This window comes from Populus trichocarpa, chromosome 11 (genome assembly GCF_000002775.5).
Source record: "Populus trichocarpa isolate Nisqually-1 chromosome 11, P.trichocarpa_v4.1, whole genome shotgun sequence".
Taxonomy (NCBI): Eukaryota; Viridiplantae; Streptophyta; class Magnoliopsida; order Malpighiales; family Salicaceae; genus Populus; species Populus trichocarpa.
This window is the reverse complement of record NC_037295.2, coordinates 17629174-17657095: the sequence shown is the minus strand read 5'-3', so window position 1 is coordinate 17657095 and position 27922 is coordinate 17629174. Positions and strand designations below refer to the sequence as shown.

Here is a 27922-nt window from a genome sequence, read left to right as displayed (position 1 = left end):
ATGAAACTTAGAGAAAAATAATTAATCATTTATCGGATTCATACTTTGTATAAAATCTTAGTTGATTAATTTGTAAATTATTTTTCATGTCAAATCTTCGACCAACATACAAATTAATTATGGCAATGCAAATAGTATCGGTGTAGCATTGTTGAGGTACATTTATTCCATTTTAAAAAGATCATTGCAAAAATTCAATATTTTTCAGAAATACGATCTAGAACATAAAACCATATGTGTACAACCTTAAACTTCAAGATAAGGAATTCTTCTCCCTAACGAATCTTCCTCTTTCAAAACACCAATTTTTAATAAACAACAAAACCTCTAAGGTTCATTGTCACTTAACATCGATTTCATTAAATACTGGTTTAGAAATTAGAGAGGATGTTACATCTATATAGGGAGACTTCCCTTACATAGGGAAACACGCTATCCATAGAAGTTAATAAGTTATCTCCAACCTTAAAGGTATTTTTTTTCTTATTAATAAGAATTAAAAAATAATAATAACACGGTTTGAAAAGAAAATAATAAAGTTTATACATGTCACTACGAGTAAAAACAACAATAAAAAAAAATATAAAATGAACTGTATAAATTATGATAAGAAGATATGAGAGAGAAAGAGAGAGAGAGAGAGTAGATCATTTAAGCATACTAATTAAAACTTCAATTATGACACTACAGGTACTATAAAAAAATCTTAATGAAATGAGTCCAAAGACATCAAGAAAGGTTACCAATTATAACAGAAATAAGCCATATTTATCGATATAATTTTTAAATCCAACCCAAATGGGTGACCTGGTACAATGATTAAGTCACAAGTCAGCTAGGTTAACCCGAGTCAACACAAAAAAAAATTCAATACAACACTTATAGAAAACCCCTAACAAGTTACAATGCAACACTTATAGAAATCAAATTTAAATTTTAAATCAACAACATAAATTTAATTCAATATCTAAAATACAAACCAAATATAAATTCTGAAATATTTTAAACAAAACATCCATAAATATAAATTATGAATCAACAACACATTCACTTTTATTGAATGAACACATCAAGTTCTTTGGTGTTCATAGGAGTAAAATTTAAATCAAATGTCAATGGAATGGAGTCAATCTTGTTAATGCCTAATAAAACATCATCATGCTTCTTTGTAACTTCATCATTACAATCATCTTCAATCTCATTAATATTTATGAAATCTATATTTAGAATACAATTAACGAATAAATATTAGTGTTAAACAATACTTTGTTTTGAATAATATTTCTTACTAAAGGATCAATCATTAATTAACATCATCTAAAATATCTTGTATGGTCATTGTTGATAGAGTATGGTAAAAACTTTATGCTTCTTCAGTTGTTAAAATTGACGAGTCATCCTCTCTTTGTTGTGTTCTAAATGATTTGAAATTTGCTTGCATTTCTCTAGCTCTTTCTTTTTTTCAATATTTCATTAAAGATTCAAAAGCATTTAATGTCGAACATAAAAAGAATATTTGTGACATTGTTCAACTTCTCCTTTAGCTTCAACTAAATATTGCTTAAATCGATTAATATCACCACTCGTAAAAACTTTGGCACAATATAAGTATATCAAATTAGTTTTTTTACATCCAACATTAAGTTCAGGAACTTCTCTACAATGACCACATGCCAAATATGTTCTTACTTTGCTACCACTTGACATGAAAATTGAAGGTTGAAATAATTGAGTTGTTGAAGGATTATTATTTGGAGTACTTCTATTACGAGAAGACATGTTAAATACCTATATTCACCTAGTTAACAATAAAACAAGTAAATATATTAAAAGTATTTGCTAAGAATTTCCATGCATATTGAATATCTTTATGGACTCTCAAAAATTAAATTAATATAATTGTAAAAGAAAAAGGTGTATTTATGGTGTGTGAACTTCAAGTATTTGCTAAGAAGTTGGTTTCCATGCATTTTCATGACTTTAGTTGTCTGAAATACTTGAATAATAATAATAAGTACATTGAATAATAATAATAATAATAATAATAATAATAATAATAATAATAATAATAGATTGTTGGTATTCTCACACGATATTTAAAAATAATATGTAACAATCAAAATACTTTCTATTTGAAAAATCTTCTAACAACACCAATACATGACCTTTATGGAGATGAAATATTTTACAATTTTGAATATTTATATGGTAATTTTTTGCATCACATGTGAGTTTAAGCCAATATAAATCAATAGAGAAGAATGGAATCTAGATAGTAAGTCCAGTATATAAACAGATAAGAACAAACTAATCTAAATCTTTAGATCAAATTTTATTTAAATTATTTTAATAAAGAAAAACATATTTAGATATAAGATCTATATTTAAAAACCAATGGAGGAAATCACTAGTTTCAACCTTCCAGCGAAGATTGCTAAGTCTTAATCATATTTGTGAAATAAAAACCATTAATTTGAAATCAATGGTTAGGATTTCCTTATAAAATTAAATAGCTTGTATCTAAATAACTAGTATTGCTAAGCTTATATTGCAATTTACGCAAAAATAAATAGGCCTTAGGGTCTACAATATTTTTTTAAAGGATACTTGAATCCAATTACCTTTAATCCTTGATATTTTGTATGTGTTAAAATTATGAAACTACTGCAAAAATTGATAGAAAATTCTTTCATATTTTGTTATATTAAAATTGTGAAACTACTACCAAGAAGAGGCACCCGTGTCAACTCACGACGTTGCCTCTTCGAGTACGGTTCCACAGCATAGAGGCAGTGTCTCTTTATAGCAGGATTTTCACACCCGCAAGTACGAGGCACATTAGAAGGACGTCCTTTCAATGTAAGTTTGTTTTGCCTTGAGTTAGTTTGTGTTTAACAATTTATGAACAAATAATATTTTATTAAATTTATCGATTTTCAGGTTCACAAACATTGAGGCTACCCGAGTAATAACATCGGCATTTAAATCGTTGATGGAAATTCTATTGTTTCAATGGAACCAGGTTTCCAAACATCCTGATTGGAAACTTCATGTCGATGTATGGTTTACAAGATTTAAGGTTAATGTTAACTTAAAATTTTAACTATTTTTATGTTAATTCCTTTACTTTATTGAAATTATTGATTTATTTTTTATAAATTTTTAATGTAAGGCTAAATTTGAGTGGGATAGAGCAAATGATAATGTTGCGATAAAGGTTTGGGAAAATTACGCTGCAACTAGGTAACATTAAAAACAATACGATAATTTGTTTTTTTAATTTTAAATCTTAAAATTTCATTTGTCATTAACTCATATAGAATACGTTTGTATCATGTAGGCTGCGTGATTTTTAGTATGAGGTGCAAAAAAATTTAAAAAATATGCTAGAGAAAACAGTCTACCATGCTGGAATGACGTGGTGGTTTGGAAGAATTTCAGGCTGCTATACATCCTGGATAATATATGGGCTAAATATATTCATCATGAGACGTCCTAGCATTTCACACGACGCTCACAGTTTGGTGTGGGGAACTGGAGCCGGAAAATTCACGGTTCGGTTACCATGCACATCGACGGCTCCGTTCCGTTCATTTTGCATGCAAAGCGGATGGTAAGATTAATTTTAATCACATCTATCTTTAATTAATTAGTTGTTATTTATAAATATATTTAACTGGCAGCATTTTTTTTCTTACAGGCTACGACTCTTGGACGTGATGGAGCTTTTTGTGGAGACGCATATGCGGAGTGAAAGCCGTCAAAAAGGGATGCAACAGTTCATCGACAACTACGCTCAACACTTTATGGTATGTTCATTCAACCATTTTCTTTCGTAAGTTATTATTTTCTTGAATTGAATTTGATGATTTCATTTTTCTTATTTTCAGGAGACATATGACAGCCGGTTGAATGGGAGATACGGGAATGATCCTTCGACCCACCAGATTTTGATCCGGATTTATGGATGGAGACATGATCGTCTGGTGGACTCGATAGAAATTGGGTGTATAGACTCTCCAACACTACGGTCGAGAACTTGCGGATGGCCCATAGTGTCTCAAACATTGGGAGCTTGCAATTGATATCGAGCACCGAGTCTCAGGAGTTTACGGCCTTACAAGAACATATGACCCATCTTAATAAAAAAAATATATAAACGACTCTCTATGGATTATGAAGAACTTCGTCGAATGATCATGGATATGAGATCATAGATAGGTGCTACATGTGCACCTCCTTTTTGGCCCTATGGTCCTAGAAACGACCAGCCTCCTCTTCTTTCTCCTCTAGCGCCACTTTTGTTCTAGTGTAATTTTATTTGAACATATAAATTTGTAATGAATATTTGAATTTTATATTATGATAATTTATTTTTACATACTTGAATTTTATACAATTTCTTTTTTTTAATTATTTTCTTTTTTTATTCAATTGATGTTTTTTAAAAAAATATAATTTTTAATTATTACGGACAGAGTTACCGATGAACTCAATTCGTCGGTATATTACAGAGAGTTGGAAAACATTTACTACATATATCACTTCAACTATTACATCACCGACAAAATAATTTCGCCGGTACGTTACAGAGTGTTGGAATAAAATTACTCTAAATGCCACTGCCAATCACCGACGGAATAATTCTATCGGTATATTCCAAGCAGATAATTTTTTTGCACGCATTTTCGTTTGTAAAACCATCAATTTTTTTTACTGGCAAAAATGCCGACAGAAAAGAAACTACTAACAAGAGGTTTATCAATAAACATTTTCTGTCCGTGAATCAGTCGGTAAAATACGCGTCGACGGAATGATAGAGTAAATACCGACAAAATATTTTATCGCTAAAACTATTAAATGTAATAGTGATATTACTCGTGTGTTCGAATTAGCAAATCGGCAATGCCAACTTCTTAGTACAATTGTAAATACAATCAAGAAACTAACGACCATATGTTAATATGTTAAATCAAAGAGAGGGAAAAAAATTAGGTATGACTTGCCTTGAAGTCTTTTACATGTGGCTTAGACTCTTTCTGCTCTTATTTGCAACTAGTATGGTTAAAAAGGTTTTGGGGCAGGAAAGAGAGATTATGTTTGTTGTCTTTGGTGTTTGCTTAGAAAAAAACCACTCTAAAACGGTGATGTTTTCCTTAGAAAAAAACCAATTGGGTCTCATCCAGGTTTAGCCAGTTCTACCGGGTTTTACCAGGTCAAATCCCTAGCTGGTTTTTGCTTCAACCCAACCTGGGTCCCGGGTCGACCATCGGGCCGGGTTTTAAAATTATTTTTGTCGCTCAAAGAGAGTAGGTGGCTCACTTGTTTTTGACGGCAAGTGTCTTTACTTGGTAACCTTACTTAGTATTGTTGAATTTATTTTGTCGAAAGCTTTATAATGATATCGGTGATGATGTAATTGAAGTTTCAGTGTGTCTTTGATTTGTTTTTTATTTTTTTTTCTCTCTTCTTTTTCTTTATAAATTACAATGAAAAAAAAAATGAATCCCAGAAACACATTAAAGATCTATACATTTTTTTCTAAAAAAAATTCAACCTTAACCCCATCACGAGTTGCATCAAGATCTAGACATTCATAGGAATACAACTAGACAAGGCCTATAAAGTACTTAAATTTTAAAACTTTTTAATATCTCGGTTGAGTAATAATACATAAATTTAGATTTTTTCAAGAATTTTAAAGGTTTGTTTGTTTTATCATTTTAAAAGTACTTTTAAAAAAATTTAAATTTTTATTTTTATTTTTTAAAATTAATATTTTTTATATATATTTTTTCATATCATTTTCATATACTATGTCAAAAATAAATTTTTTAAAAAATTATTTTAATATATTTTTAAATTAAAACACCATTTTAAAAAAACAATCATCATCTAACTCCCAAACACCATCAAAGACATCATATTTCCAAAATTGTGTCTTGAAGACGACTTTTCAATGGATACAATGATAGAGCAATTTAGCTGATTTCAAATTATTTTGGAACAATCTAAAAGCACGAAGAGATGACCATATCAAGCAAAGAATCTTCACAAGGACAGAGAACTCTTGTACTGTCCTTTTCATGAGGAAAACCAAGCACATTATCACCAAAATTTGAAAGGAAAGGTGAAATCATTATCCCATCAAACATGAGTTTAGTAGTGATTGATATTACGGGTGTCTAATCTATTTTTAAGTATTGTTTAATTAAAATATAATAAAATTTAAAATCAATACATTAAAATTATCAAAAATATTTAAAATTCATCAATTTAATACTTTTAAAAACAAAAAAATAATTTAAAAAACAAAAATTACTACAATTATATAAATAGATAAAAACCAAAATGAATAATGTGTTATATTTATAATATTCAAAATCATATTTATTAAACTTAACCCAAGAATTAATCTAATACAAAACTAAACACGAGGTAAACGAATTTTTAACTCGATTCAATCAAAAATCTTATTTTAAAAATTAAAATGATCTTTAAAAAAAATTAGCGATCTCACTACTAATCCCAAGCTGAGTTTAATAACTGTGTCCAAAACTTTCCATTTTGAAAGGAACTTGCATGATACCATTTGGCTTCTTATTATTAAGCATGATCAAGGAAAAGTTATATTATTGATTCATACACAAACTCTAGGATGCATTTCAATTCAGTCCCTATACTCCTAATTGAATATTTCAAGTCCTCAAACTATGTCCACTTCATCATCCTAGTGATTTTCTTTCAATTAATTGTTCCTAATGTGCTATAACCATCCATTGAGCTTGATTATGGAACGCAAAGTGAGAAACATGTCCAACCCACGTCATTATACCTTTAATATTATGGTAAAAACAATATTAATTAAGAAGACTCTGAGCATGGAACATAGACATGGAGAAGTTGCAGCGGTGCAACCAATTATATTTGTTCTTAGTATTTTTATATAGTTTTGATACGATAATATTAAAAATAAATTTAAAAATATCAAAAATAAATTTAAAGTTACACTCATCTTTTGGTTTGTTCATAGGTTGATTCAGTCTCCATCACTCTAACTCAGTCCCTCTCTCTTTTGAAGAAGTCAAAACAAAGCCAAATCGTAAAGAAAAACTCACCCATTGTTTTAGAACTCATCAGAAGAATGGACAAGGCTTGGTTAATTCCCGTCTTCCAAAATGCCAAGAGACATTATATATATATATATATATATATATATATATATATATATATATGTGAACATAAAATTAATCACGAACTAAAATTAAGAGGGATAATTCCAATTTCTACCACATATATAAAAGAAATCCTTTCACTCAATCAATTTAAAAGATAATCTAATTAATTAATCTATAAAGATAACACAATGGATTAAGAAAAAGATTACAAAATCAAACCCAGCTAATCTGAAACTGTGGAGTGCTCGAACAATTTACAGAGCAAAACAACGAGGATGAGCAGTGGGAGAGGAACATAATATATGAAAAATCTCTGATAAACTCTCCAACAATTTACAGAGCAAAACAAATCCCTCAAGAATTTAAGCTTCAGTAAAGAGGTTGGTGGGAGGGGAGAAAACTCCCTGTTAACAATATATTTATAGTATTCAGTGAAGTCTAGTTAGGAGGTCTAAGTAGAGGAGGATGAGCAGAGGAAGCAAAAGGAAGGTTATGGAGTATGAGAAAACGAACCCTTCTTGGAAAAGGTGCCTCGTTAAACAAATGCTCCAAAACACTTGTCAGCAACGCCGTGTACTCCTCCATCAGCTCCGCCATTATCGCCACCAGTATCATCTCTTCTTTCTCTCTTCTCTTGTCTCTTGCCAAAGAATTGCCAAATGGGTTTCTGTATGTCTAGACTCTTCAGTAGTTTAGTTTATTACTCAGAATGGTTTCTGGTTTTCTCTGGGAATATTTAAAGGAAGAAATTAATTTAATTTAATTTAATTATTTTTGGAGTTTGGCTTTGTTATTATTATTATTATTAAAAAATAATTGGTACTATGCAAAAAGCCATGATTACCACGGCGGCAGCAGGAAAGCAAAGCAATTCTCTTTGGACAGTGGGCTGTTTCTGACACGTGGACGTGATTGCAGCATGACAGCATGAGCTTGCTTGGGTTATAGTTTCTTTAGATTTATGACGATCTACACCATCCAACAAGCCCTGCTGTTGTTTTCAAAAAGGTAAAGAATTAAAGAAGAAGCTTTGTATATTTTTATTTTTAATCAAATCTTATAAATATCATTCAACAATGTTCGTATAACTCGGACCAGATGAATCCAGCTTACCTAATATCTAAATCGATCTGGTTAAAGAAACATTAAAAAAAGAATGGTTGACTCAGAATAAATTGAAGTTGATATAAAGATCTTTTCGATCTAAATCTTTCTTCATCAAAACCTGATCATCAGATTAATAAATTTTTTTAAAAACAAAAATTAAGATCAAAATGTTATTATTTTTAAACTGTTAAGTGTTAAGTGAAGTTTCAAGATATAATTTATATTATTCTTCTACGTATCCTTTCAAGGGAAAGTCTTTTGGGCTTGAAACTTGCACAGATTCATACTATCTTGTGCTTGATTTTTATCAAATAATTATGGATGATGAGATTCGAACTCGTGACCGTTTAGTCATCAAGGCTCTGATACCATGTTAAATAATTATCTCAACCCAATAGGTAAGCTATTGGGTTGAGATGATTATTTGATATGGTATCAGAACCTTAATAGTCAAGCGGTTACGAAACTATTAGGTTGAGATGGTTATTTAACGTGTATTAGAGTCTTGATGACCAAGCAGTCACGAGTTTGAATCTCACCACCTTTATTTATTTGATAAAAATCAAGCACAATGTAATATAGATCTGTGCAAGTTTTAAGTTCAAAGAATTTTTACTTGATGAGGTATATTAAAAAATAATATAAATTATATTTTAAGACCTCACCAAATAATTTAAATTATTAAATTGAAATTTTTTGTTTGACATCCCATCCAAGTTACATGGATCTTTTCCACGTCAGATTAAATAACTTGAAGAGTAATGGAGACGAAGAAACACTTGAAGAGTCGGATTATTAGTGAAATATCCACAGAAATCAGCAAACAATGATCCACCAGTGAAAGAAAATAGATAAAGATAGATGTTAGTCTCCTCTATCCTATCCAGGTGAAGTGGCAAATCATGAGGCAGAAACAAACAAGAATTTCGTTCTAACTTATTTTCATATTTTTTAATATTATCATGCCATTAAAATATGTCAAAAACAGGCAGCATCACTAGGTTTTGATCTCTTCCCATACTGCTCCTACTGTTAGCCCATTGTTTTGTCCTACTAGCCCACCATTTGGAATGGATGGTGGTATCCTAATGCCCCGGCAAAACTACAAGATCAACATGTCTTTTCATCAATAAATAGAATATTTTATTTAAAAATGTATCAGAATACTTTTTTATTTTTTATTTAGTATATCAAAATTATATTAAAAAACATTAAAAATAATATTAATTTGATTTTTCATAAAGATAAATATATTTTTATAAAGTAAGCTACCATACTCCCAAACAAGATCTAATTATATTTGATAAATAATGCATAATGTTTTTCAAAAATATATTTTCATTAAATATAACTCAAAATAATTTTTTCAAATCTTTTTAATTTTTAATATTAATACATCATAATCTTTTAAGAGTATCTAAAAAGTGTCAATTTAATGCCTTTTCATATGAAAAGTAATTTAAAAGCGTATTGAAACACAAAAACACACTACATAATTACTCGTTTGGAAATTGTTGTTCAACCAAGGTTGTTAATTCCATTTCGGTAGATATTTTGTTTTTTCAATTGGAATGAAATGTTTCAGTTTCGAAGTATTTTGACATGCCGTTTCGGGGTTATATATATATAATTCAAATTTAAGATAAATTATGCAATACAAACATAATGTCAAACAAATATAATTTCAAAATTTAAAATATTTCTAAATAGTCAATATTAAATGGATCTTTAACTTAAAGTAATTCAACTTATATAAAATATCAAAATATTATGAAAATAAAATGTTTTAACACAAATATTTTAAATATAAAGTTAGGTCAATGTTATCAAGGATAATGGGATCTAAAGCATCCCTTATTTTGCTCAAATTCCTACAAAGTATAAACTTGAAAAAACAACAACATGAATATAAACTATATATATATCAATGATAAATCTAATTTTAAAAAATTAATATCATTGTTAATGAAAATAGTAATAATAATTTTCAATATTATTATTAATATCATTGTTATTGAAAATAGTAATGAAAAAGAGCTTTTTATACTTAGGTGGTTTAATTAATTAAATTGAACCAGGTTCAATTTGATTCAATGGTTTTTCAAAACCGGAATCGAATATGTGGAATGAAACCAAAACATTCCAGCCGAAATTTAGCTAACAAATCCGGAACGGACCGAGATTTAAAATGAGATAAAAATTGTTTTGTTTTGTTTTATTTTTTGAATTGGTATGAAACGTTTCGGCCATTTCAAACGGAACGGAATGGACAATACTTCAACCTGATCTTTAAGTGATTTTTAAATTATTTTTAAATTTTTTAATGTGGTTTTTTATAGTTTTGATATTCTAATATCAAAAACAAAAAAAAATAAATAAAAATATTATTTTAGTATATTTTAAATTGAAAAACACTTTTATATTGATATTATTAAAGAAAAAAAGCTTGTTTAATATTAAATTTCTAATTTATAGAAAAAAAAACTGTTATATTTATATATCTTTCACACTAAAATACAAAAAAATGTTAGTTATTAATGAAAAAGCCGAGTCTAAAACCAAGAAGCTAGGTTTTTGACATCTGGGTGAGGGGCATAAGCCACTCCAAACATTGAAGCCGCTATGGTCGGAAACAGAGCCTGTGGCGGCAACAGCGAAGGAGGTGCCTAGGTGTCCATTCAAATCAAGTTCTAGTGTTTTTTTTTTTTTTTTCTTCGATTCTAGTTTTTGAGTTTTTTTATTTTATTTTTTTAACATGATTATGAAAAATAATGTTTGATTTTAAATTATAATTTATGACAAACGTTTGTTAGAATAGAAGCATGTTGGACAAAAATAACTTTCAATAGCACTATATAAGTCATATAAGTTAGAAATAATATATTAAAAATTCATTTTTAATTGAATCAAAACCTTGATTCAAATATTTAATAAACTTTTTATTTAACTTAACATATTTAATTATTATTTTTTAATTAAAATGTAAAAAAATAAAAATAACTTAAGTAAGCTAGTTTGATATTGTAATAGTTTTGCAGTTATAAATTTAAAAAATTATAAATTAGAATTTTTTTTAATTAGAATTTATTAGAAGGTTTTCAATGAAAATCATCCCAACAATAAATACTTTGCATTAGCAAATATCTTGCCCGATCAAATCTGCATTATCATGTACTTCATCTTCTTAGTATGGCAATGGCAGGCATGCCATTGGTATGATTCTTATGACCATGCTACAGGGAAGATTATTGTAGAACCTTAAACATAATCACCTATGTTTATTCTTAATTGAAAAAATAAAATCATGAAATATAATGTTAATTAAGGACATCATGGCCATTTTAGCATAAAAATCTTCGAAGTCTAATCCATTTAGAGAAAAAAAAATTTATAATATGCTACGCTACGAGTTGAAACAGTAATTTTTTTAGACGTTGTATATATATTTTCTAGTAAAAAAGAAATTTTAAACCAATATCAAGGGTGACCAAATATAACCTAATTAGTTTATGATATTTAAAAACAACCTAAACAACCTGAATGATTAATAAAAATAAATCTTAAAGGGTGTAGCTCAACTGGTTAAGCATTAAGATTACTCCTAAGAGATTATTAGTTCAAATCCCACAAATCCAAAGCCATTGGAGGTTTATATGGTCGTTAATTTCAAAACCTATAAAATTAATTGAGCTACACGCAAGTTGACTCAAACATCCACATTAATTTAAAAAAACAAAACATAATTTAATTAAAAAAAACTTCAAAATAATATTTTTATTAAAATTAAGATATTGTTTTCTCATTGTTGCTGAATGAAAAGGTTGTATTGTTTGCAATATGTGTTGATCTTGAAAATTACATTAATTATTAATTAACAAAAAGTAATAAAAAAAAATAGCGGTCAGCATCCTGATCTCCGATCGAGGAACTGAGAAACTAGATGGGAGAGAACGAAATCACCATCTACTATCAGAGTTATTTATTGTACAGAAAAACTAATCCAAGTTTACATGAACAAGAGGTCATAGTATACACACACTAGTAGCAAGCAGTGACCTCCGTTATATATGCCTTTTAAGTGTTTAAATGCCATCTACAAAACTATGCTGCTCCTCGTTGAAAGAAAACATGCACTACAAATTATCACTTGCACCATCCTGTAACCAGAGCAACTTCACAGACTCGAGGGATCTCCACATCCCAGCAAAAGCTATGAACAAGATCAGGAGGAGGAAAATGCTGACATAAATTGATAATGATTTGTGTCCATGATGTGCAGGAGGTGCAGCTGGAAAAGCTGGCGATGCTATCTGACCGCTCCCGGAGTCAGCTTCCCTTTTCACTCGTAACCTCAGATTTGAAGAAGACTCTTCAGCAATTTCCTTGTTGGTCTTGGAAATTGCAAGTGGGCTTTCATTCTGCAGATCATCAACTGCAGAGGCCTGTTTTTCAGCATCTCCAGTGGCCTGCATCAAATGATTGTATGAACAAAACATAATTGATGTATGCATTTCAACAGAAATTCCACATTGTCTAGATTGATGAAACTTACCTCGGTTACAGCTGATTGCACCTCATCTTCATCTTCATCATCTGTAGAGGCCTGTTTTTCAGCATCCCCAGTGGCCTGCATCAAATGATTGTATGAACTAAACATAATTGATGGATGCATTTCAACAGAAATTCCACATTGTCTAGATTGATGAAACTTACCTCGGTTACAGCTGATTGCACCTCATCTTCATCTTCATCGACTGTAGAGGCCTGTTTTTCAGCATCTCCAGTGGCCTGCATCAAATGATTGTATGAACAAAAAATAATTGATGGATGCATTACAACAGAAACTCTACATTGTCTAGATTGATGAAACTTACCTCGGTTACAGCTGATTGCACCTCATCTTCATCATCAACGTGGGTTGCATCATTAACCTTGAAATTTCCAACTGATTCAACTGAACGTTCTACCAGCAAACGGATTCTTCTTGGGGCACTGCCCTGGGCAACCAAGTTGTCTGAATGTCGCCGGACTTGAGGCTGGCGGGTCCTAATCTTGATTCCAGATCCACTAACACCACTGCCATAGTCTACAGAGGTCATTTGGCTGGTTGGTTCTTCCATACTATTATATACATCAAAGGATGAGATTGCAGAATTGGCAGGTGGAGCATCTTGTCCAACAAAGTTATTTCCAAAATGTCCAATATTTCCCCTTCCAATTTCTCCATCAGAAAAGGATGTGGGTGCTTGGCAAGTACCAAGTGCAGTTTGCAATTGTAATAGCTCATAGCTATCAAATTGATCACCAGGCCACACCGGGGCTCCCATGTGTGAAGCATGCTGGTGGTACATCAAAATTACAAAAGGATTTTAGAACTTCAGATTTTTTTTTTCAAACACGTACAAATCAACTATGTCAAAATGCTCAACCATTTAAGAAAATGCAAGATGCAACATTTAAGATATATGACAGCTAAAAGATTCAACAAACACTGGTTTAAAAGCTACCAAAAGACCAAAGTTTTACCAGTTCTTGAGCCATCCCATTGTATATACCATGGTCCTTAACATGAAAGTTTCCTGGTGGTACCTGGCCAAACAACTGAGTCTCACTTCCAACACCCAAGGTGTTCTGACTGCTTGTTTCTTCACCAGAATAGTCATCATGGTTGTTTAAGTAATCATCTAACAATTCAGTGAGGGATACATCCTGTTCACTGGTGCCATCCAGAAAGGAAAATCCATTTTGATTGTTGCCAAAGTCACTGGCATAAGGTGAATCCATGTAGTATCCGAGGTCCACTGGAATCTGTGATCGCATTGGGGAGAAAACTTTACAATCAGGTTCACCAGACATGGGCTCATGTAAGGGTGAATTTTCATCCAGTGGTAGATATGCCTGGGAAAAAAAATCAAATTTCTCATAATGTTTATCTTGAGTGGAGTACAAGAGGCCAAAATACAGAATCCGGTTCTCACCTCCACAGCTGTTGCTTCTGGCACTTGATCTTCAACATCTGAAGTTGCACGACTATTACTGCAGCTATCAATAGGCACCACAGCATTAGAAGTCATGTTGTCAGACTCAGTTGACCACATCTTTATATCTTCAGGTTGCTTTCCTGAACTCATTTCAGATGTAGCTGTTTCTTGAACAAGATCGGATGATGCATCATCAGGAGAGGACTTGGCAGCTGTAGTAGAGTATGCAGTCTGTTCTATTTCATCATACTTTACAATGCTGGGCCTCTCTTCTGGCTTCCTGAACAAGCGGAAAAGGACGAATGCACCCTGTCCAGATGAAGAGAGAAAATCGGTGAGTTGAAGAGATTTACAGCATCAATGAGAATCAGCAGTATTCATTTTAACAAAAGTAGCGCTGTATAGATACAGCACAAAAGGACATTTGGTAACTTAAAAATTATTACCACAAAATTCCTTGAGTTTAGCTGCCAACATTATGTGCACATTTCCATAAAAAATACCAAGATTGAATGCATGGTTAATATGAAAATCATAATACAAACATGTAATGTACACAGCATGCAGACAACATTCCCCCACTTGCTCCATAGAATGTGATTACAACTAAGCATTGCAACGAACTATAGAAAGTCAAAATGAACAAATTAATAACAAGAATGAGATCAAGAAAGCAAAGCAACCTGGCCAGGGCCGGTACCATCAAGATCCTTTTCAGTGGGACGATACTCATGCATGACCCAGTTTGTACGCTTTCCATTTGGAGCACGACCACGGTAGAAAACCAGTGTTTTCTTCATACCAATCAAGGTAGTATTACCAGCTGATTTTCGAGACTTTATTGTTCGATCCTTCCCTGTAGCCTTCCAATAACCAGCTTCCGTTGCTCTATTCGAACGATGACCGTTAGGATACTTCCTATCTCGTGGGCAGAAGAAGAACCACTCTGGATCATCAGTCTTTATCACAGATAGCCCTACAACGCCACATTCAAATTAACTCAAAGTTTAGCTAAAAATAGCAGAACAGTAAATTATAGTACACTAAATCATAGAGAGGATACTAAAATACTCTGATTCCAAAAAAAAAAATCTTTACCGAAAATTCAAGTAAATCTACATGTAGCCCTGAAACCCCACATTCCATATGACTCCAAATTCAGCTAAAGTAGCAGACTTGTGCACTATATAGAACACTAATTAAAGCAATCAAACTAAAATACACTGATTCCAATAAAATAATAATCTTTACTAGTAAATTAAGGAATCTTAATGAATAAGGAAATACCCAGATAAGCAAAAAAAGGAATTTATTCACAGGGAATAAAGAAATTCAGCAACCAACCAAAAAAATATCAAAGATACAAAATCTTTAAAATCAAAGAAAACCCACGTAAAAAAATATAAAAAAGAAAGGACTTTTCATTTGTTTTACCAGGCAAATCCCAAGGCTCCCATTTACAAATATCAATTTCAGGGATGACTTCAACTTCAGAATCACGACCGTTGATTTTAAGTCTCAAGTAGTGGCTTATCAATTCTTCATCAGTTGGCCTGAATCTAAACCCTAAAGGTAGCGAGTCCACAGGCACCATAGCCACCATGTTGTCTTCTTGTTCCTTGTTCTGACCAAAACCCAACAAAGAGATCCTATCAAGTTTGGTACTACAAAATCTCTCAATCTCTCTCTCTATCTTTGCTTGCTCTTCCGTTTCTGTGATCAGCTGATATGATCAGCCTATAACACGTGTGCTTCTTCTTCTCTTCTTCTCGTTATTTAACCTCCTCAGTTTTACTGCTCGCAAACTGGCATCAGGACAAGACAACAAAGCCAAGTGTCATGTAAGAAAAGTTGTGGTTGTGAAGTAGTGAGGGTGAAAGCGAACACGGTAATAATAATGGAAGATTAAATCAGTCCTCCAACTTTTATATATCTTTCAAAATAGGTCTTGAAGTGAATCCAATATCTAAATCTTTGTTTGAAATTGTGGTGCAGCGTAGTTGAAGATACTCTTATTAGGCTAGTCACAACTTGAAAAATGATTTGATTTTCATTATTTAAACTTACTTTCTATATCAAATTGTGGTAAAAACTTGGGTTTAAAAAAAAGCTATAGTTTATAGCTTTGTTTTTATTCATTTTTTTTAAATCATAATCTCAAAAGCTACCTCCACACACTAAATCAGTAGATGCAATTAGAGATTGAGTTGTTATTCGTTTATCAACGATTGAGGGGTGAAATTGCAATAGTTTATAATTAGGAGTAAAGATGTGAAGCCCTATCATAATTAGGGACTAATAGATATTTTTGTTATACTCTAGTAGCAAAGAACAACAATGGATTAGTCTGTTGGTGAAATTGCTAGGTGTGGACTATGAACCTTCCGAGCCCCCATTGCTGTGATGGCTCTCGAGTCCACGGTGTACAGGAAACCGCGTGATTTCCAACCTCTGGTTTCGTTTGGTGGAGGAGTGCACAATGGTGGGGAGTAAACAACTGCTCTCTTCCCTTTTCCTTGATTGCAAGGAATATTTGTCACTTTTTCCCCTTTTCTTCACTTTTTCTAATTACTATTTTCATTGATTCACGATCATCACTTCTCTAATCTTCTTTCCAGTTGCCCCTCTTGCCCCTCCTTAAATTTGATTGCAAGCTTCCAACACATTACAAGAAATCATAGTTATTCGATACAATTTATTTGGAGAATTGATTTGGTTTAAAATCGATTTGAATTAAGTTTGTTTTTGAACCGTAAAAGGTATTAATATGGGTAAACTCATGTGACATGATGGATTACCTAGCGATACGAATCCGGATAAAATATGTCAACGAATTTTTCTTTTTATTTTTATTAAAAATAATTTAATTTCAGTCTTTTAAAATAAATTGTTCGAAGTAATGTTATTAAAATGGTATAAAGAAAAAGTTTAATCCTTGACACATAAAATGTCATGAATTGAATCCGAAACAGTAAAGTGGAAAGCAACCCGCCAAACGAGCTGCCACCAAACCTCAAGAATAGGAGATGCCAATAATGGAAGTGCCGAATGCCACGTCTCGAAGGGCATCCCACCTCTCAACATCAAGAAGCTCTCAAAGTATCCTCGGAGAGCCCTGTCCCTTTTTATGTCAGGAACCTCCTTTTGCCCATGCGAGACTGGAATCAGTAGCACAGCTCATCAAAGAGGGCCAAAGCAGGTGTTTAGTTTTACAGGCAGTAGGTGATTCACCTTGAGGGGATCTTTGTATGATAAATTTTATGATCCAAGTGAGGCCCCGACCCTCTCTGGCTCCCCAAGACTCCCATGATTTCAATGAAGTTATTCTTCGTAGGAGCTCGAGACGGAGGCTTCAACCATATTATTCAAACTCAAACCTTGTCAAAGGACTAGATTCGAGAGGTACTTTTCCTTAACTATGCAAAAGTAACACATCAAATATCTTGTATATGATATTTTAATGCAAGGAAATATCGAAATTTGATTCTCTTTCTCCTCGAGTGAAGTTGAAGAAGGGATAAAAGATGCATGTAGTAAAGTAGCCATGTTGAACATTTTCTTGGCAGGCACATGCCTATACCTACTGCTATATTAACCATTGTTCTCACATAGTGAGTCAACAACAGGCCCGGACCCCAATAAAGAGCCAACAGTCTTTTGAATTTTGAGACTGGGGACATTCAATTGGACCCCACATGCTTTTCCACGGAGCTTCTTCCTTGCCTGCAGGCCAGAACATATGGAAAAGCGACCCTCTTCAGTCATAATAATAGTCTTTGAAAGAAATCGTGAAGATTTGAGGAAGCCCAATGATTTTGATCAGCTTCAAATCTTGATTGAAGAGAGCCCATTGGGCCAATGACAATTTTCTCTTTGATCATCCCTCGACAATTTCTCCACCAAGGTAACTCTTTTTTTCATGCCCTAAGAGGGGGAGTATAGTTAAATAAAATTCCAACGCATTAGGGAAATGAAAGTTTCCCAAACTTAATGTGTATTGTCATGTGCGAGCACACTCAGCAAGAATCAACAACCATCCCCAAACAAGACATGCTATATATATATATATATAAGTTGAATACTTTATGTGTACTTCCCCAACAAATTAAGACCTCTCTCGTGAGCTGTATCTTCATCCTATACATATTTACTACGAAGCTGGATGGTAACCATGATTCTCATTGGCATCTGCCCTTTGAACTGCTCTCCTAAAACTCCACTCATGGCAGAATTCCAGGGCTAGCCGAAGCGCGGTTCCAAGTCCGAGAACAACAATGACCCCTGTACAATGTGTATAGTTTCGACATCAACTTGCATAATGTCCTTCATTTTGGAATAATACAGTTTGGATATGAACAAGTCAGTCAACTGTTTAAACTAATATAGACGTGCTTACCAATTATTATGTTAACAGGTAAGGCAGAAACACCAAGGGTGATGGATATCAGCACATCCAACAAGAGACCACCAATAAGGATTGAGAACGCCACCCAAAGAGGACTAAAACAGCCCTGTTTCAAAGATGAACGCGCTCAAACTCATCACATTGAACATCACATCCAAAAAAGTACACGTACTTGCAGTAGATTGACCACAGTAATTGGCTTACCCTATCACGGTCTCGTGGTCTAAAGTTTGGGTCAATTCTCCAAACCCAGTAGTTTGCCTGCTTCATAAAATACACGCAACAAAAAATACAAATTTTAAACAGAATATCAACATTTAAACACTACTTGGTCTCTCATACAAACTCTCTGTCATCAAACCATAATGCTGAAACAACTATCTATAAATCATGCTTCCCTGCATAGCGCAATCCCTTATAAGGATTTTTTAAAGCATAACATTTGGGTATTTTTGGAGAGAAAAAATTCCCAGCACTGTCATTTTGATTTTAGAAGCTGATATGACAAGCTAACTTAGGCAGGCCCCAAAAAAGATGCATGAGCTTGCATGGCATTCCAAAATCCAATGCATGGGTCGAATTTAGACCAGATGAAAATGAAAAGGGCTATCTTAAGCACACTCTGATTTTTTGCACTCAGGTATAGAATACCTACAATTGGCTGAGATTCTGGAGGTGACACATTTACAGCTACAGCCCTGCAATAAAAGATTTAAATCATACAAAAACAATTCATAAACCTCTCTGTGCCAACTTCATAGCATAAACAGACATGTTGAAGGACTTACTGGCATATCTCACATTTGTTGGACCCTCTTGTGCTAAACCAGGTATCAATACATGTGCGATGGGCTTTTGCAAGACCGCCTTTACATTTGCATCCAAGATCTATGAGAACTTCTTCCTTCTCCTGCTGACAAACTCTGAAGAATAACAAAGTAACCTACTTATTGCTTGTGTGTAGCTCCATTAGGTCAATAAAGATTTAGATTTCTGTATCTAATGTTGCACAACACTCAATCTATACCAGGGCAGCACTAGGACTGCTGAAAAAAGTGCATATAAAAGCACACTAAACTATGAACATGAAATGAGAAAATCCACAAGTTTATGACATGAAACAGACTCATCATTTTCATAGCCAATTAAGGCCACAAACCAATCAAATCAAGCAAGACCAAAAATGGGAAAACCCAGAACCCACAGTGCAGATAATTAATAACTAGGCAAGATTTATTAGAAGTATGAGTGGGTAAACCTGCATTGTTCGTGCGAACTTGAAGTCCTTGACAACGACCCTTTTCTGGGAAAATCCACACTATGCAACTCTTCCTTGCTGGCAGCCACAGGAGACTCGCCATTAGAAACCACAATGGCAATCACTGGTGAATAATCAGAATTCCCTGACAAGACCCCATTACCGCCTTCTTGCGTTAACACCTTACTGTTATCCTGCTTCTCCAGGTCAACCTCAGTGAGGGGCACATCTCCACCAGCTCTGGTGGTGCCATCTCTACCAGACCCATCATTCTGCATCTGATTCTATTAAAAACACACAAAGATTCAATAAAACTTCAATAACTAAAATAAACCCCATAAACCACTTTACTCTCAACAAGATCAAAAGGGCTCATCTGTATAGGCATCATCACTGCACCCCAAGTAGAATCAAACAAAAATATTGAATCTTTCGCGCAAAAACAGATCAGAAATAAAAAAGCTGGCAAGAAAGTAATAGCCCAAAAAAGAAATTCTACTGAAAAGCTAAACCCAGGTACGATTACAATAAAAGCAAAGCAATTTGAATAGGCAAAAGCTTTCCACATAGAGAAACAAAAAGAAATAGTAAAAAGGAAAACCCTTTTACCTGGAAAATGTTTTTGCTTAAAGCACAGCAACAAAAGTAATATTTACTTTGTTGTTGAGACCAAAACTTCACTGCTTCGGCGCAACAAGTACATGGAAATGAGGAGGAGAAAATGAGACATCACCACAAGGGTGGCTTCCGATTTTTATTTTCTTTTTATTTTATTTGTTTTCTTTTTTTATAATAATAATAATTATTATAATAATAATAATACAATACCGTGAACTTCAATTGGCCTCTCATTTACATAAATGTTGCACTTCAACCCTATAGTTTACAATTTCTCAATGTTACCCTTCGAGTTTCCTAAGATTCTAATTTTACCCTTAATCATTAAATAGCCCACTTTTTGAATTTGAGCTTTAAGTTTTCTTTGTTTCAAGTTTTCAAGTGTTTTTGTTACATTAAAAGGTTCATGGGAAAAAAAACATTTCTAGATCATAATCGATCATGATTGTTAAATTCGATTAAACCTGACAAATTAATTTAGTAAACTCAAGATCCAAAACCTAACTTGAGTTGAATTTTTAGTTAAATTATCAAAGCATTAATTCTAGATTTTTTCCGGATCAATTCTAGATTAGATCTGATAACTATTTTTTTAAGAGCATAAAAAACCTTAAATAAAAAAAATAAAAAACCAAGATCACATGACCTAGGTGAAGGAGGAAACTAAGAAGAAGAATTAAAATGAGAAAAAAAAAAAGAATTTAGCTTTTTATTAGTTATTTAGTAATGATAAGAAAATCTCAACTTTTTAAAAAATACAGGGGTAAAATTAAGAAATATTAGATGGTGGGATAGAAGTGAAACATTGAATAATATATAAGGATGAAAATATAATTTACCCTAATCATTATTTGAGTATATAAAGTAAGAGTATGTAAATACATTATCCACCCACCAACCTAAGAATCGTCGACGTTGCAACTACCACAGTCAATAAATATTCCTTACTGCGGTAAAACCAAATTCTAGTCCCCTTCTCGATCTTTTACTGGATTTCAAAGCTCAACCCAGTGCCACCCGCGGTGAAAATGTAATTTCTCGTGAATGTATAGATTTTGTAGAAACTAGATAGGTGGCGTATGTATTAATTTTTTTTAATATAAAAAAAATATTTAGGCTACATCAACATTTTTAATGAAATGAGAAAAATCCAAGATATAACTTATTTACTTGAATAAGTTTAATAAATTTGTTTAGTTCAATAATATGATTAAAAAAACCATTGACAGTAAATAAAATAAAAAATAAAAATAATTAACTATAAAAAATAAGTTGCTTACAACATATTTGAGAGAAGAAGAAAAAAAAACTTGTTGGAGACTCACCACCAGAAAGAGTTTACCGAAACAATCCCAACGTCACTGTAAAAGGTTGTACGATGACACTAAAAAAGACCACACACGTCGTCAAAACAGCGACCTGGAAAGTAAGCCAAACAAACTATCATAAAATGAACATCTTATATTTATATTTAATCAATCAATTTAACTTAATTTAAACACAAAACTTCAAAATACAAAAAATTTAACAAAAAACAATGAACAAAAAGATCCGAGATAGCTCTTGTTGTTTTTAAAATGAGTGAAAAATTATATAGAAAATAAAATAAAAAATAGAATTCAATCTCTGATTAAATAAATATTAAAAAATAAAACTGAAAAAAATCATCTTTCATTCTTTTTTTACTCAATCTGTTAGTAGATTTTAAAGGGCAGGTAAAAAAATAAATTAAAAAATATTGACAGTAAAATTCATGGTGATTTCTTAATATTTGTTTATTCCTAATATACCTTTTTATAAACTATTCGTAATTATTTTGAAGGCTGTATTTTTTATTCCATCAAGGCATCAATCTCTATCGTCTGACCTAACAGAACTTAAAAAGGGACAATAAGGCTGTATTTTTTAAACCATGATTCCGGTGAGACTTAGCTAAATCAATTCTAATAAATTTTTTAATATTTTTTTTCAAATGTTATCATTTCGAAATAGATCTAGATTGGCTTGGGCAACTCGTGACCCAAACCTCAGACCATCTCGAATACTTACTTAATATGAAAGATAAACATAAAAAAGAAAATCACATGGAATCCAATAAAAAGTAAAAGGAATTTTTTCACATACTTAAAAATTATTTTTTAATTCTCTTTATCCTCTTCTGTCAATTTATCTATTATTGTGTAAATATAGATAATCACAACTTTAATATTATAAAATTTTTCATGATCTTAGACATAACAGACAAAGAAATAAATCTAATTCGAAAAAATTAACCTAAGGATGGTATAAACATCAAAATAAAATAAAAAAGTTAAAATGGAGTCGGTCACTTTAAAGTTACCTTTGGTACAAGAGTAATGAAGGATAAAGTTTACCCTCTACTTTTTAATCATGCCTGTTCCTCCTTTGAAGAGGGAGGGGTTAATTATTAAAAATTTAAAAGCATTGTTTTGAACACATGTACTGGACAGACAATCAGTTGACTCGGAGTCCGGTTCAAAAAATAGATAAAAAATATAAATTAATCTAGTTAAAAATATAAGTTTATTTAATATTCTTGATAATTTAATTAAAACTCAACCATTAACTTAATAATAATTTTTAAAAAAAATTAGAATCAACCGAGATTAGCTTAGAGTGAAGTTTTAAAATAATAATTAGAAAAGGCATCAAATATTATATTTTTCTTTTTTAAAAAAAAAACATATCAAATTAATTTTTAATTGTAGTTTATCATTTATTATTGATAATTTTTTTTAATTTTCATTAACATTTAATACTTTAATTACGAATGTTCTTAAAAATTGCTCTTTTAATAACACCTCTCATAATCCATTAATTCAATTTTTTCTTAAACTTTGTACAAAAGAAAAAGCCCCCGACATCATGAATAAAGAGAAATCAAAGAATCAAGTTAGGGATTTGATCTTCAAGTATTTACTATTTACATCAACGAAAAAAATCCAACACAAGAAAAGAGATTAATTAAATAACAATTACTTTTTTTTTTGTTATTTTATAATAATTAAAAATATTGTGATTAGATATTCACTATAACCAAAAACAACAATTGCTTCTTGTTTGTTATGACCTTCACAATTAATAAAAATTATAGTTATAAAACTTGAATTAGCTAGTAGTCAAGGTTTATATTGATTTGAATTTAAAAAATAAAAATAAAAATTAATTTAATCTGACTTAGTTAAAAATACAAATCAATATATGACTTGGTTAATCTAGTTAAAACCCAAATAAAAAACATGGTGACTTTTTTTAAAAAAATAAAATTGGTCATTTCATCGTTTGATTCTTTATTTATTTATTTTTTTAAAATAAATTAATTTAAATTTATTTAAATTTAAATTGACCCTTCTAACTTGTAAGTTGGAAGAATTCTAAGTATTCCCGGGATTTTAAAAATATTATAAGAATAGAGCCTTGTGATTAACAAAAGAAATAAAATTGTAAAGGAAAACCAATTGCCAAGTAATCCTCTCTCTTTTTCCATCTTTAATAAATCAGATCCTTGTATTGTCATCTAAGTTATTCCCACCCTTTAATTTATTCTAACAAACAGTTGGTCCCTCACACTTCCTCTTAAATTCAATGCAACCCCTCTAGCTCCAACTCCAAATTCCATAGCTTGAACTTCCCTGCATTGTCTTGCATTCCTAGCTAGCCCCAACCTTTTCAGCCTCCAAATCATGGCTCCTCCTGAACATAAGCCAACCTCTGAGGGGGACAAGAATAAACTTCTCGGCCGCGAAGTTAGAGACATGGTGGATGTCATAACAAACCGCATTGCTGGTCTCCACAACCAGGAAAGCTCGGCTGATGAGGATGATCATGGCATTAGAATCATTACTCTTGCTGGAACCAACACGGGAGCTACAATGCGAAGTGAGTTGGATGATCAGAAAGGTAAAAAGTTGCCTGATGGGGAGTCGTTTGGTGAGCCTGAGGCATCAGGTACTTATGTTAACAGCAATTTCCAAGCTCTTAACAATTCTATCATGTTTGGTAGCCACTACAACACTAATGATCCTGGAGTTCATATGGACATTTCGGATACTTTTGAACCTCATGGACTCAAGCCTGGTAAGCATGGAAAGAAGGGGAAGAAGAAAGACAAGGGATTGAAGGAGGAAAATCATTCTGACCATTCAGATTGATCAGGTCAGTAAGGAAGGAAAATTGAAGCAGGAGGTGCAAAAGGAATGAAGCTGTGCTTTAGTAATGCTCTATATTCAAAAGGTTTAGGTTTGCATGTTGAAATAACTTGCTACAGGTTTGATTTTCAGTATTTCAGCAGGATCAGAATAAAGTTTCAAAAATCATGTATGGTGTGATTTACATTTGAATGATGGTGTGCCTGTAATAACTTAGCTATTAAATGTTGAGCATAGAATGGCTAAATATTTCTTTTACTGTCAATGGAAGTCATTGGAATTGATATTAAGTTCATATTTATAGTAATTGCTCGTCTCCGAAAACCGAAATGTATGAACTGTTTCCCTTTTTTCTCTTCACAAAATCCAAGTCCTTAACTGGAGAATAACTGGTTGTTATACACTGCATCAGAAAAGCCTAGTCCAAACTCCAAACGAGATCTAATCCTAGCTTAGCAATTCTCTAAGCTAAAATCTTGTTCTTCTTATCCCATTCGGGAGGCGATCGATGGCTTTATATCAGTCTAGTTATGCTTCAGCATTTGAGTGGAGTCTCTTTGTCCCAACAAATTTGTAGGTCATGATCCATGATGATTAAGCACAGATGCCTAGCACAAAAAGAGGGACTCCACACCAGGAATGCCATCCATTAAGTAATATTCCAATATCCTGCACAGCATTCTTCTCCAAAATGAGACTTGGGGTGTCAGAATGGTTGTGTTATCATGTTGTACATGCCTAGCCACCTACAATATCTGAATTTTTGGCTTAATGATACAATAGTATTTGTAAATTTGATCATAGAGCTCCACCGAAGACGAAACTTGCAGACAACTTTGCTACCATAACTAGTACTTTCTGTCCCTTTTTTCCCCCCCTCCATCCATTTCTTCTTTGAGGCAGGGAGTAGAAATGAAGCTGAAAGTATTTTCTTCGAATTTTATTCGTATGTTGTGAAAATTTGAAGGGAAGTACAATTAGTACCGAACATGGATTTTCTTGGAAAGTGGAAAGCACCATATAACTGGCCTCAATGACACCTTGAATCAAAAGAGACAGTGATGACTTGTACGGGGGGTTCTTGTTCCTTGACCTCTTCAGCTTCTTGAGCTACTCTTGTTGCATGATTCTGCATTTCTTTGTTCTTACCCCATAGAAGAATGTATAAGCCAATGATTACAAAGATGGATCCCAGCAAACTGCTCATTGAAATCCCATTTGTGAAAAAAAATAGAGGTAGTATAGGGTACAATTCATTAGTCAGATATTAATAGAAACAGAATGGTCTAAAAGATTACCTGCCAAGATAGAGTTCCTCATGGAGTACAGGGACATCAAGCATGGCTGCCATTATCTGAACTAGGGGACTGAATGCTGCTGTAAAGACGGGACCCCTTTTCTTAACACACCATGACATGCCCACATAGCACAAGCCTGATCCAATCATTCCCTGCATAAACCAATAGTTCATTTGGTATGAGAGGACAGCATAAACCTGTAGTACCATTGAGATTTGATTCCAGCTATACTTACAGCATACAGGACAGTTATAATTTCTATCTTTCCTTTCAGAACCCATATGGAGAGGCTCCTTTTAGTGGACAAGCATAAAACAGCTGATTGAATTGCACCGAAGAAGGACATAATGGCTGTGCTAGAATACTGACAGGGGTATCTCCTGCCAATATGTGATTGGAGTACAAACCAAGAAGACCACAACAAGGTTCCTGCAAGCAAAGCTATACAACCAAAGGTCCATCTCTCGGCCCTTCTAGCATGGCTCAGCTTTAGACCATGATCCATGGCTCGAGTTACAGCTTGATTGGGTGAATGGTTAAATAGTGGCGCTCCTCGGTAAACAGTCAACAGTATGGCACCTGCAACACACACCAGGGCACCGAGTGTTTTGGCTTTGCCACTGTTGGATTTTATATGAACAGTCTCCATTCTGCAAGGCAGTAGAAGCAAAGAAAGTTAAAGCTGCGAACCTACGATGTAAGAACACAAGACTTTGCAGAACCATGGAAGTTGAAAGTAAATTGTTGTTCATACTTGAATGGCAGTGCCATTATAAATGTAACAACAGGAACCATGTTGACGAAGGCACATGCAAATGTAGCAGATGTGTATTGAATGCCGATAAGGAAGAAGTATTGTGTCAGTGATGCCCTGCAAGGAATAATTAGTTAGGAGTTTTCCATGATATTAATGGCAAGGACATTGGAAACTTGAAAAGGCTTAAACAATACTCACCCAACAATGGCACTAAGGAACAGGTAACATGAGATCCGAAAGGTGAGCTTTGGTCTGCTACCCCTGCAAGCAAGCTTGATTTATAAGATTTGTTGCTCTAATACCTCAAAAGTAGTATCAGAATTAATGCTACAAGAAAATCTTCTATCCTTATTCATTAACTTCGCCGAACATTTGATCCTAGCTAGCTAGCTACCTACCTACATGCCTGCATAGAACTATTCTGAGGAGGGGCACAAGTTTATACAGTCAAGAAATCAAAATAATACTAGGCAGAATGTTGGCCTAAAGAGCTACTACCTTTCCCAGAAGTAGCCAATTGGACCCAAGAAAAGAGCAGAAATCGAAAGCCGGTAGGTGATAAGGACCAAATGGTTAATCCCCTCATCAAGGACTTTCTTTAGAAGAATATTCACAATGGAAAAGGCAAAATCAACTGTTATCATCGCAATGAAAGGTTTCCATTCATTGCAATCAGCCATTGAATTGAGCACCCTTGAAGGAAGTAGAGTAACACCCCTCTTATCTCTCTCTTTGCTAACCAATTTCCTGTATCAGACACCACAACTTATGCACAGATTTATTGCTCTAAATAAATGGACTCAGGAATAAGTGGGAAGAAAGCAAGATTAAATTCTTCAAATCACATCAATGCTTTAAGCAACCAACTTTGACAATAGTTTAATATTTATTCTCTTATTTACACTTTCTTTTGACTGATACTTTCCAAAAAATGGAGATTACAAGAGAATCATCTAGCATGGCTCATACAAAAACAGTGAAGAATCAATGCGTGATTTCATACGCGAAAATGGCAGAAGCAGTAGATTATTGGCCAGAAGTTTTCATTTGCATTTTCTTCTAGACTTTATCTACGCGGATGATGTTCTTCGTTTGTTAATTGGTAGCCTTGCCAAATATAGTTTAATGGCATCTTTTGAGTGGAGATCTCC

At 32.7% G+C, this 27922-nt stretch overlaps 5 protein-coding genes across 12 annotated transcripts; 1 reads left to right on the top strand and 4 right to left on the bottom strand.

Annotated features, from left to right (window-relative positions):
• Positions 1-7310: 7310 nt before the first annotated feature.
• On the bottom strand, positions 7311-7893 carry LOC7489069 (uncharacterized). The gene has a single exon (XM_002317005.4). The coding sequence runs from the start codon at positions 7791-7793 to the stop codon at positions 7617-7619; it is 177 nt and encodes a 58-aa protein (XP_002317041.1). The 5' UTR covers positions 7794-7893; the 3' UTR covers positions 7311-7616.
• A 4356-nt stretch (positions 7894-12249) lies between these two features.
• Positions 12250-16101, bottom strand: LOC7489068 (protein NTM1-like 9). 7 transcript variants are annotated; one of them, XM_052445366.1, is made up of 8 exons: positions 15701-16101; positions 14950-15242; positions 14264-14575; positions 13812-14183; positions 13160-13624; positions 13032-13073; positions 12838-12876; positions 12250-12751 (listed from the first exon to the last, which is right to left on the bottom strand). In XM_052445366.1, the coding sequence occupies exons 1-8, from the start codon at positions 15867-15869 to the stop codon at positions 12419-12421; spliced, it is 2025 nt and encodes a 674-aa protein (XP_052301326.1). In that variant the 5' UTR covers positions 15870-16101; the 3' UTR covers positions 12250-12418. The 7 variants fall into 7 exon arrangements, with proteins under 7 accessions (XP_052301326.1, XP_024437069.2, XP_052301327.1 ...); XM_024581301.2 differs by having other exon boundaries at positions 12838-12912; positions 12999-13073; positions 13875-14183; XM_052445367.1 differs by having other exon boundaries at positions 12838-12912; positions 12999-13073; positions 13812-14093.
• A 2104-nt stretch (positions 16102-18205) lies between these two features.
• Positions 18206-20705, bottom strand: LOC7455020 (uncharacterized). 2 transcript variants are annotated; one of them, XM_002317003.4, is made up of 7 exons: positions 20539-20705; positions 19930-20213; positions 19460-19594; positions 19327-19369; positions 18876-18935; positions 18663-18777; positions 18206-18547 (listed from the first exon to the last, which is right to left on the bottom strand). In XM_002317003.4, exons 2-7 carry the CDS (start codon positions 20205-20207, stop codon positions 18417-18419), a joined length of 762 nt encoding a protein of 253 aa, XP_002317039.1. In that variant the 5' UTR covers positions 20208-20213; positions 20539-20705; the 3' UTR covers positions 18206-18416. The 2 variants fall into 2 exon arrangements, with proteins under 2 accessions (XP_002317039.1, XP_024467521.1); XM_024611753.2 differs by having other exon boundaries at positions 18876-18932.
• Positions 20706-24157: 3452 nt separating this feature from the next.
• On the top strand, positions 24158-25023 carry LOC7489067 (uncharacterized). The gene has a single exon (XM_002317619.4). It carries the CDS (start codon positions 24252-24254, stop codon positions 24717-24719), a length of 468 nt encoding a protein of 155 aa, XP_002317655.2. The 5' UTR covers positions 24158-24251; the 3' UTR covers positions 24720-25023.
• A 606-nt stretch (positions 25024-25629) lies between these two features.
• Positions 25630-27528, bottom strand: LOC18103451 (WAT1-related protein At3g30340). Its single transcript, XM_006377815.3, has 6 exons — positions 27270-27528; positions 26970-27032; positions 26769-26885; positions 26250-26664; positions 26015-26166; positions 25630-25915 (listed from the first exon to the last, which is right to left on the bottom strand). Exons 1-6 carry the CDS (start codon positions 27449-27451, stop codon positions 25747-25749), a joined length of 1098 nt encoding a protein of 365 aa, XP_006377877.3. The 5' UTR covers positions 27452-27528; the 3' UTR covers positions 25630-25746.
• Between the last annotated feature and the right edge of the window lie 394 nt (positions 27529-27922).

Excerpts from the sequence above, each read along its gene's own strand:
- LOC7489068 (XM_006377818.3), bottom strand. The coding sequence starts at position 15,869 with ATGGTGGCTATGGTGCCTGTGGACTCGCTACCTTTAGGGTTTAGATTC. Across the intron at positions 14,576-14,949 it reads ATGGTACCGGCCCTGGCCAG|GGTGCATTCGTCCTTTTCCG; the intron begins GTTGCTTTGCTT and ends TCATCTGGACAG. Across the intron at positions 14,184-14,263 it reads CAGAAGCAACAGCTGTGGAG|GCATATCTACCACTGGATGA; the intron begins GTGAGAACCGGA and ends TTTTTTTCCCAG.
- LOC7455020 (XM_002317003.4), bottom strand. The coding sequence starts at position 20,207 with ATGCAGAATGATGGGTCTGGTAGAGATGGCACCACCAGAGCTGGTGGA. Across the intron at positions 18,936-19,326 it reads CTCCAGAATCTCAGCCAATT|CAGGCAAACTACTGGGTTTG; the intron begins GTAGGTATTCTA and ends TATTTTATGAAG. Across the intron at positions 18,548-18,662 it reads ACCTGTTAACATAATAATTG|GGGTCATTGTTGTTCTCGGA; the intron begins GTAAGCACGTCT and ends CACATTGTACAG.
- LOC18103451 (XM_006377815.3), bottom strand. The coding sequence starts at position 27,451 with ATGGCTGATTGCAATGAATGGAAACCTTTCATTGCGATGATAACAGTT. Across the intron at positions 27,033-27,269 it reads ATTGGCTACTTCTGGGAAAG|GGGTAGCAGACCAAAGCTCA; the intron begins GTAGTAGCTCTT and ends GCTTGCTTGCAG. Across the intron at positions 26,665-26,768 it reads ATAATGGCACTGCCATTCAA|AATGGAGACTGTTCATATAA; the intron begins GTATGAACAACA and ends ACTGCCTTGCAG.
- LOC7489069 (XM_002317005.4), bottom strand. The coding sequence starts at position 7,793 with ATGATACTGGTGGCGATAATGGCGGAGCTGATGGAGGAGTACACGGCG.
- LOC7489067 (XM_002317619.4), top strand. The coding sequence starts at position 24,252 with ATGGCTCCTCCTGAACATAAGCCAACCTCTGAGGGGGACAAGAATAAA.